Source organism: Gopherus flavomarginatus, chromosome 1 (assembly GCF_025201925.1).
Source record: "Gopherus flavomarginatus isolate rGopFla2 chromosome 1, rGopFla2.mat.asm, whole genome shotgun sequence".
In the NCBI taxonomy this organism is placed as follows: Eukaryota; Metazoa; Chordata; order Testudines; family Testudinidae; genus Gopherus; species Gopherus flavomarginatus.
Genome location: NC_066617.1, coordinates 367,087,167 through 367,097,572, shown reverse-complemented (window position 1 = coordinate 367,097,572; position 10,406 = coordinate 367,087,167). Strand labels below are relative to the sequence as shown.

The window sequence follows — 10,406 nt, the reverse complement described above, 5'->3', positions numbered from 1 at the left end:
GGGCAGACGGGGGTGGGGAGCACTCGGGGGTGGGGGACATTCATGGGGGGAGGGGAAGAGAAGAGGAAACTCCCTGGGGGATGGGGAGCACTCATGGGGGGAGGGGAGACTCCTGGATGTGGGGGACACTCATGGGGGGAGGGGAAGAGAAAGGGGGAGACTCCTGGATGTGGGGGACACTCATGGGGGGAGGGGAAGAGAAAGGGGGAGACTCCTGGATGTGGGGGACACTCATGGGGGGAGGGGAAGAGAAAGGGGGAGACTCCTGGATGTGGGGGACACTCATGGGGGGAGGGGAAGAGGAGATTCCTTCGGGGATGGGGAGCAGTCATGGGGGGAGGGGAGACTCCTGGATGTGGGGGACACTCATGGGGGGAGGGGAAGAGAAGGGGAGACTCCTGGATGTGGGGGACACTCATGGGGGGAGGGGAAGAGGAGATTCCTTCGGGGATGGGGAGCAGTCATGGGGGGAGGGGAGACTCCTGGATGTGGGGGACACTCATGAGGGAGGGGTAGAGAAGGGGAGAGTCTCTCGGGGATGGGGAGCAGTCATGGGGGGAGGGGAGACTGCCGGATGTGGAGGGCACTCATGGGGGGAGGGAAAGCGAAGGGGGAGACTCCCTGGGGGGGACGAGGGACTCCATGAGGGTGTGGGGGACACTCATGGGGAGAGGGGAAGAGATTGGGGGCCTCATGGGGGGGGAGGAGAGGAGATGCTATGAGGGCGGGGGACACTCATGGGGGGAGGGGAAGAGAAGGGGAAACTCCTTGGGGGAAGAGGGCCCCTCATGGGCAGGGGGGACCTGTTGGCGGTCTCTCCCCTTGGGGCTGGTCTGCACCTCTCAACCTGCCTGAACAGCCTGAAGGTGGGGCCCGAACCCCTGGGAGAGGGATTCATGCAGGAGGGCTAAAGTGCTGTGGAGTCCCAGCCCCATCAGACACCCTCGCTTGGCAGATCTTGAGTTCTGATGTAAATAACTGTCGAGCGTAGAAGTTGGGGGCTGCCCTGGCTGTGCAGAGGTAGGGAAGGCCCCACTTCTGCTAGCCATGCTACTGCCAAGGCATTTCCCCCACGGCTTGTCTGCACAGGGAAATTGACTTAACTTGGCTGTTCCACAGTAGTCATTCCGCTATGCCGGAATAACAGTTCTGCTCTAATTTAGCTAATCTGGAATAATTCCCCCATGTGGATATTCTGCTCTTGAAAAAAAGTGATTTAATTCCAGAGTAGTTACTCCCAAATAATTACTTCCAAGGCGAGTAATTATTCTGGAATAAAATCACTTTTATTCAGGAATAGAGTGTCCACCTGGAGGAGTTGTCGACACACAAATAATAAATCAGTTTCTGTTTTTGTCCTTCCTTTAATCTGTAAATTAATCCCTAACTAAAGCAATTTTTCCACTTCCCCAGTAGATGGCATCATTAGACTACTTTTTCTACCATCCACTCTCCCAAAAACATATTACTATTATTATGCATTGTTTGTATTAGGCTAGTATCTGTTGCAGATAACTGTCTCTCTATGCCACTGATCAAATATGAGGGACCCAGGATACTAGGTATTGTGCATGCATATAACAAACAAATTGTCCCTCCCTATCTAAGGCCATGTCTATGCTACAGGGACTATAGAAGCACGGGTACAGTGCTGCAGCTATACCGACAGCCTTGTAGTGTAGACACAGTCTACAGTGACATAAGGGGCTTTTCCACTGTCGGAACACTTCTCTGAGTGATGTTAGCACCTAGCTATGTCTACACCTGGAGTTAGGCCTGCATACCTACATAGTTGCATTGTCCAGGGGTGTGGATTTTTCACATCCCTGAGCAATGTATTATGTCAATGTACTTTTTAAGTGTAGAGCCAGTCTAAGAATAAGCCGAGACAACAGTTTAATATAACAAACAGCTGGAGGAGACCATGCAAATAATGAGGCAGTTATGATTATATCTAAGGACTATGTAATTAGCAGCAGTCGAAGAACTTCAGCAGCCTAGTGTTACCAAGCATTTAGCATCTCACCCACGAAAGCTCATGCTCCAAAACGCCTGTTAGTCTATAAGGTGCCACAGGATTCTTTGCTGCTTTTACAAGCATTTAGTATTTAGCAGCGTAGGTTGGTTTTAATAAGAGATTTAAAGGAGGCCAATGTGGTTGCTTTGCAGTTTTTCACAGTGAGCCCCTCTCATGCAGAAGGAGCAGTATGGGAGAAAGATTTTTGCAGATGCAGTTGAATGGCTGTAATGGCTTTATTTTGACTGGAGATGTTGGCTAGTGTTTGAGGTGGAGGCTGCTTAACCGTTTCAGTCACCTGTTTACAATGGCTTCTTTATATTTATCCTGAATGCAAGGTGGCAGTTACACCCCACCCATAATAGCAGGATTTAGCCTGACCCATAACATTTGTCATATACAGCACCTTTCAACCAGAAGACAACATGCTGATTACTAATTCTATATGGAAATCACGTCTTCTACCTTTGGAAGGCAGCCATCTCGGGGGGGGGGGGAATGCCTCAGGTGCTTAACAATATTATGCAACTACATAAGACAGGAAGCTGAGGAGAATGCCATCATGCAAGGAAAATTAAGGAGACAGAATGTAATCTAATTTGGCTGGGACAGCGGGGCTAACACCATGGTTGTAACAAAAATTTCCCTAGGAGCTTTAGTGTTGGGACCTCAGTTATTCATTTCTTCTGAAAAAAATGTGCTGCTTGCAGCAGTGGGTGCTCCTTAGCTGCACGTTAGGGCATCAGTTCAGTACTAACTCAGACTAAAAATGGCCAGCTACTGACTAATCAACGCTATGAGACTCTTCTGGTCTCCCATTTAAACAGTAACCCTGCTCAGCTTGTGAAAGCTGCTAGGAAATGCTGCACAAGGCTGTAAGTCTTTCAGTACCTTAATGTCACGGATGTGAAGAGGGAATTTCTTGGAACTGATCAGGGAATAAAGCAGAACAGGTTTCAGAATCTGCAGTGCTATATTTTGAAGTAAGTCTTGGAAAGGTCTGCTGAGGGGAGAACAGTCTGGTTGGAGCCCATGCTGTGCTCACTGATCTTTCTCTCGGTTGTTTTACTGGGCCTTCTTTGAGTGTCTTGTACTAACTGACAAGGCTGATTTATTTTACTAGAACGTGACAGTACCCGGTGGGTTAAACTGTGACAGAGGAAACCAGACTTCTCCTTCTGGGGCGTGACTGCGACTACATCTGAAAGATCAAAATTAAAAAAGAAGCTTCACACTCGGAGATGATTATGGAAGGAAATTATGCAACAGAGGGCTTATTGGAACTGTTGTGTTACCTCCCAGCCCACTGCCTCCTTGGTAGGGAAACTACAGGGCAGGAAAGAACCTCTGTACAAACAAGTTTCAGTGTGTTAGCCATGTTAGTCTGTAGCAGCAAAAAGAACGAGGATACTGGCCTAGATGGACCTTTGGTCTGACCCAGTACGGCCATTCTTATGTTCTTATGAGGCTAGCCCACGAAAGCTTATGCTTAAATAAATGTGTTAGTGTCTAAAGTGCCACAAGTATTCCTCGTTCTTTCTGTACAAACAGGCTCCCATAATTATTCTCTCGCTGATTTCCACAGTAAAATGTGTTCCATCTAACCAGGCTCTTTCTACCTGCCAACCCTGCAGATATAGCCTGGTCATGTGAACAACTGAAATCAGGTCCTTTCTTTTGCACAACATTGTCAGCTGAAGTCAAGATTTCTGGATAATGACCATGGGTGAGGTGGACTAGAATGGAGATCAATAGTAAGAATGTATTTCTTCCAGTAAACAGAACATGTACAGCATGATCAGAAGAAACACACAGTGCCCTCCACCCCTATAGACATCAGTGAAAATTCTAGTTTAGCCTACGTAGGTTGTCATGCTGTGATATGAACACTCAGCACTTTCCTGTAAGAAGAAGGAAGTATAGGTTCCAGATTCTCCATGGCCTATTTGTTTGGATACTTATGTTCAGTCACTCTCTGTTATGCAAAACACTTAAGCACCTGCAGTGGGACTGTTTAGAATGATCAGGTTTTGCTGTGGAAATCGGTGAACGGTACATCTGTGTAAAATGGGTGTAAACCTCTACCATTCTACGCTCACTTGATAACATTTTGCACAGGCAGAATTGACTACATAGGGTGCAGGGTGATGGAGAATCAGGCTACAGCTACTTATGGGCGGTGCTAAATCTTGGTTGCTTTACTTACTAGATTTCAGTGGCTCTTGTCACAAGGGTTTGGCCCTTGGGCAGTCATGTAACCGTAACCCTGCTATGAAAGATGCTGTGAAGTAGAAGTTACCACAGTGCCCCAAGGAAGGTCTCTTCTCTTGCTTCATTTCCCTCCAACAAAACAAGTTTGTATGGCCAGCTTCCTTTTTTCTCCCGGACTACTCAGTTTAGATTGTCAACACAGCACAGAGAAGGAGGTTTATGTATGCAAGCAAGATGGGGGACATAAAAGTCATTAAGATACACAGGGTTTTCAGCTGAACGGGAGATTTTGTGATGGGGGATTTTGGATAAACAAGTTTTTCAGCTGAAAGTTATTTATATATTATTATTTTTTATTTTGATGTGTTCAGTTTTCCACATCTTCCAGTCTCCCAGACTTGGATGAAATGGACACTTTCTGCTTCTCAGGATTTTGCTCCACTGAAAAAAAGTTGTAAACAGCAGCATCCAGATACAGAATTGAGTGAGATTCCTGCAGAGCTCCTGAAATGCCGTGGAAGGGTACGTATGCAAGGCAGACTCAGAGAAATGAATGTGGTGGTCTGGGTTTGGCAGTAAATGGGCAGAGGGCTGCTTGTGGCAGGGAAGCAGGGACTTAGGAGAGATCAGATATTGCCATTCACTGCGACGTATGGTGACAAAAAGGGATAGATAAAAACAAGACCAGGGAAATGAGCAACTGGCTGGCGCCGGAGATTGGAAATGATACAGAGCCTTTCAGAGCTAAATCACTGTTCAAGGTTAGCTCTGTTCCAATGATAGTTATTGTCTGGTGATTGGCCTTTGTCAAAGGAGGTGATGGCCTCTCTGGAACAGCTCCCCACAAAACCAGTCAGGACTTTGGGGAGCCTCCTCTCCCTTGGAGCAGACTGTCTTCAGGGCAAGAAGCTCAAACGTCTTCACCTCCTGGGTCTCTCCTTGGAGCATTCAGCATCCTCTGCCCCTCTGTGTGCTTCCCATAGCGAGCCCGCCCCAGCGGGGTCCTGGGGAAGCCACAGGGTCCTGCACCCCCACTTTGCAGTCAGACGTGACTCTCAACCAGCCAGTAACAAAGAGGTTTATTCAACGACAGGAACAGGGTCTAAAACAGAGCTTGTAGGTACAGAGAACCAGACCCTTCGGCTGGGTCCATTCTGGGGGGCAGTGAGCCAGACCCCCATGTCTGCACTTCATTCCTCGTCCCCAGCCAGCTCCAGACTGAAAACCCCTCCAGCCCCTCCTCCTCTGCTCAGTTCCTTTTGTGGGGCAGGAGGTCACCTGATCTCTTTGTTCTCCCACACCTTTAGCATCCCCTTGCGGCGGGGGGGGGCCCTGGCCATTAGTTGCTAGGTGACAGAGGGTCGGCCAGGAACTGAGGCCCCCCCCACAGTATTCAGAGGGAACATTAAGAACATTCCTAGTTCATCACACCTCAATCCAGTCGCAAAGGGACAGGCATTTACATCACAGAGACCACCAACTGCCCTGCTGGTTGGCATAGTCAGCAAAGAGCCCAAGGGCTGAATAGACCTGAAGACTAAAACTTCCCGCTCACCCCTACTGCCCAGGTGGGGATGGTACAGGAGAAGTTATCTCCTCACTGTCTGTGTTGCACAGAAGCTGTGGATGAGAAAAGAATGTTGCTGTCCAAGGGCTGCCAGGCTGGCACCTTTCGCCTGCACTAGACTCACATCAAATTTATAGATATAAAAAATTCATTTTAAAAGAGTGAGAGGCTGAAAGTTAACGAGTCACAGGCATTTTCAGATTGTGGGTTCCACTGACCTGTGTGTCATTACCAACACTGTTGCCGCTGCTGCTTGTGGCCTCTGACTTTGCCCAGCATGTGGAGAGGCTGCTCAAACTGCTGTCCTCTGATGGTTCTTTTCCTCCCAAGAGGCTGTTTAACTTGGAGGGGGCAGAGGGCACATGTACTGAAAACAGGATCCGTTTTATTCCCTCCTCTCCCCTTCTCTAGGTTCCTCACTGTCCCTGTTTCTCTCTTCCCCCCTCCTGCCTTCCTTGGTATTTCCTTACATGTCCCATCTCACAGTGCAGTCCTCACATCCGTCCGTGAGGGTTGTAGTGATTATTTTTCCAGGGCTTTAGTGTCAGTAGGAAGTGCTGGTAAGTGTAACACATGCAAACCCTGGGATATCCATAGACTAGAGAAAGCAATAGCCGAGAGATCTAAAACAGCGGTTCTCAACCAGGGGTACACGTACCCCTGGGGGTATGTAGAGATCTTCCAGGGGGTACATCAACTCGTCCAGATATTTACCTGGTGTTACAACAGACTGCATAAAAAGCACTAACAAAGTCAGTACAAACTAAAGTTTCATACAGACCATGATCTGTTTATACTGCTCTATATACGATACACTGAAATTTAAGTACAATATTTATATTCCAATTGATTTATTTTATAATTAAACGGTAAAAATGAGAAAGTCAGTCATTCTTCAGTACTAGTGTGCTGTGACATTTTTGTATTTTTATGTCTGATTTTGTAAGCAAGTAGTTTTTAAGTGAGGTGAAACTTGAGGGTATGCAAGACAAGTCAGATACAGTAGTCTGGAATGGTTGAGAGCCACTGGAAAACACAAGTTTGAAATGCCCATGGTCTGTGGGGTCCGTTTGAAATCCTGGCAATATGGCTCAGCCCTCAAATGAAATGAGTTCCAAGGAGTTAACTGTACAAGACCATAATTACTAACCTTAGGCAGAATTTTATTTTTTTAAATATAATTTCAGCAGATCATATCGATGTTCAATTTTAAGCATTTTTTTTATTTTGATTGATTAAAATTTTAGCAGTTGGTCAAAATTATGAGGTTTCAGCTTTTTTATCAATTTAAATATTTACAGTTGCAGGAAAGTATATGGTCATCAAACATTAGGGGGTCAGGCAGTAGTTATTTAATGACAGTAGATATTGAGATTCAAAAGTTAAAGCTTTATAACTTTGGAATACAAATTTTCAACAACACATGTCAAAATATACAAAGTAGATATCCTTAAATCAAGATCTCATAAGTTTTCAAGCAGCATTTTTCATACTTTACCTATTTGTAAATTTTTTTCATCAATTTCTGTTACTGACATTTACTAATAAAAATCCTAGTCTTCCAAGCCTAATAATAACTGAGGCCTCATCTGCTCCGCATGGACATGCCGGATAGGGGCCTGATTTTCAGACATGCTGAGCACATGCAGCTCACTTTGACTTCAGTTGGAGTTGTAGCTGCTCAGCACCTTTGGAAATCAGGCTGTATGTAAATATGTCATAACACTCTTGTAATTAACCAAACCAAGCACTAGAGGTCACTGATTCAAAATGAAAAACAATCAGAAAATTCATTAGCGCTCTGGAAATGAAAATAAAAATTAAAACTCAAGGGAAAAGCTAACACATTACACAGAAGTTTATAGGGGTTGAACCTATCAGTGTTTTGAGCATTGGCCTGCTAAGCCCAGGGTTGTGAGTTCAATCCTTGGGAGGGGCTATTTAAGGATCTGAGGCAAAAATCTGTCAGGGGATTGGTCCTGCTTTGAGCAGGGGGTTGGCCTCGATGACCTCCTGAGGTCCCTTCCAACCCTGATATTCTATGATTCTACTAAACTCCATCCTGCAATTAGGAATGGAGAATCCATCACTTCCCATGGTAGTTTGTCTGGTGGTTAATCACCTCCACTATTCAAAATTTGTGCCTTATTATTTCTCATTTGAATTTGCACCAGCAAATAAGTCTTTAGGGCTGTTACATCAACCCAGGGGGGCAGATGCTCTGGGGAGCTGAGATCCAGGACTTCTGAATTTTTATTCTAAAGTTTTTTTCCATTTTACTTCAACAGGTAAAAGAGAGCGAGAAGGAGAAACAACAAATAATTGGTGGATGTAATCAGACCTGCTCTGCAGTGACATCTGCTTTTCCATTGCCACCCATGCTCTGCTCCCTAGATCAGAGCTGCCCTGCACTTTTCAGTAGCTCCAACATTTGGATTGCAGGTAGGTGTCTGATGTGCCTTGCAAGCATACACCAGGCCTTGCACATTAGATAAGGACATGCCTAGTTCAGTGCAGAGAAGTGTGCAGAGTGGGGTCCTGCTTTATTTATTGTACATTTTAAAGATGCACTGTTTTTTTAAAATGCATAGTTAGTGTGGTGTGCATGGGAGACCTACCTCATTCAATGCATGCCATGTCTCGTACATGGAACCCTTTCTGTCTACCTATCTGGGTGTGTGTTTACTACCTGAGTGGCTTGTATGATGTGCAGATAGTGAGGCAAGTCTCCTCAGTAGCTCTCATCTCCCTCACTGCCCATCATGTGAGGGACACATAGAATGAGGCAGGGTTCTGTGTAAACCCTCTATGGTAAAAAATACCTGTGTTGCTATGGCATAGAGGGAGGGTCTCCCTCCTGTGGACCTTGTGAGGGACGTGGTGGTGTGTGGCCTTTTCTCTGTGTTTTTTCTTTTAAAAAACACCCACCCTAGAAAATTCTATTTAAAAAACTATGTTAAATGAGTCTAAAGTAGGCTTGGAAGAATTAGATTTTTGTCGGTAAATGTTAATAACTGTCAATTTCACTTGTACATACCCAGATGAACAAATATTTCCACTGATGATAATCAAAATTTACAAATAGGCAAAGTAAGAAAAATGCTGCTTGAGAATTTATTAGAGATTGATTTAAGGATATTTACTTTATATATTTTGACATGTGATATTGACAATTTGTGTGTCAGCGGTTCTAGAGCTTTAGCTCTTTGAATCTCTGCATCTCCTGTCATTAAATAACTATTGTCTGGTGCAAGTGTGAAAATTGAAATACATGTTTAAATTGTTTCAAAATAAACATTGATTGATCCATTTAAATTTGTAACAGTTCTGCTTAGCCTAGTGTTCAGGTTGCATGGGGAAGTACCCCAAAAGTAGGAAATATTTGCCTCTATTCATTTGATACAGTCTACAAATGCATGAACATGTGTTATTTCCGACTGGACAATGGACACTGTTTTCTGCAGCCTAGAAAGAGCAGTGGATTAGGCAGTGGCTCTTAAGGACACCATTGTGTGTCTTGTGTATAAATGCCTTTTGGACTCTTTCTGGCATGCATAAATTATTACCCATGAGAGTCTCAATGTTCTTTTAACAATGTTTTCAGTGACGTCAGTGTTAAGATGCATCTGTGAGGGAAGTGTAGCTCATTGTGAGATTATTATAAAGGAGGTCTTTGAGACACCTCGCTTGGCTCTGGAGATAAAAACAGCAGTACCTAATGGGCAGCTAAATAAATTCTGCCTGAGAGCTTCTGACCATGCTTAGGTCAGCCTGAAAGTTGTAAACCATTTCAAAGAGCTTCCTGAAACTGGAACTGTTCTGAACAGTCCATTTAGGAATAGCTTGCCACACCCTACATATCCAACAGTCTGTGGGACTGAAGTTACCTCTCTATTGTAAGTACTTATATGGCTCCTATTATTATAGCATTTCAGCACTTTACAATCTTGAATGTCACAACAGCCAGTGAGGGTGAGGTAGGACAGGGCAATTACCCAAACAGACACTAAGGGACTTGCCCAAGGTCAGAGGGGAAATCTGGGGCACAGTGAGGAGTTGAACTTGGGTTGTCTAAGTGCCTGGCCAGCACCATCACCCTGTAAAAGTACTTCAGCCTGCACACAAAGCAGAACATGTCCCCCATTCCACCAAGCCCAGGAGATGGGAAGTCAGGTTGAATTTTGGGGACAAGTGAAGGGTCAGGTCCATCCTTAAGGAGGGCTGAAGGATACAGTTTGGCTTGCAGGGACATCTATGAAACTTTGCCCCTTTCCCCACATTGATCCTGAAACTTTGTTGCCCCCATGGGAGGGGAGTGATGTGTGTAATTAGCACTTTGCCAGCATTGCACAAATGAATCCTAATTACCAAGTTCAGTCATAGAATATCAGGGCTGGAAGGGACCTCAGGAGGTCATCTGGTCCAATCCCCCTACTCAAAGCAGGACTAATCCCCAGACAGATTTTTGCCCTAAATGGCCCCCTCAAGGATTGAGCTCACAACCCTGGCTTTAGTAGACTAATGCTCAAACCACTGAGCTAACCCCTCCCCCTGTTCCAGGTGGGAGATGCCCATAAGCAAGCTCCTTAGGGCAGAGACCATGTCCCTTCA

At 45.3% G+C, this 10,406-nt stretch overlaps 1 protein-coding gene across 7 annotated transcripts in view; it reads left to right on the top strand.

The window, feature by feature from the left end:
* The first annotated feature begins 675 nt into the window (after nt 1-675).
* LOC127033824 (sodium-dependent proline transporter-like) overlaps nt 676-10,406 on the top strand; it is a 48,682-nt gene continuing 38,951 nt past the window's right edge. Inside the window, exons 1-4 of one of the 7 annotated variants that reach the window (XM_050923285.1) lie at nt 676-1,020; nt 3,141-3,334; nt 4,600-4,750; nt 8,084-8,237. In XM_050923285.1, coding sequence (XP_050779242.1) covers nt 4,631-4,750; nt 8,084-8,237 — 274 coding nt within the window. In that variant the 5' untranslated portion in view covers nt 676-1,020; nt 3,141-3,334; nt 4,600-4,630. Of the gene's footprint in view, nt 1,644-3,140; nt 3,335-4,599; nt 4,751-8,083; nt 8,238-10,406 lie in introns of those variants that run through there. The other 6 variants (XM_050926430.1, XM_050924865.1, XM_050925643.1 and 3 more) reach the window with 6 other exon arrangements.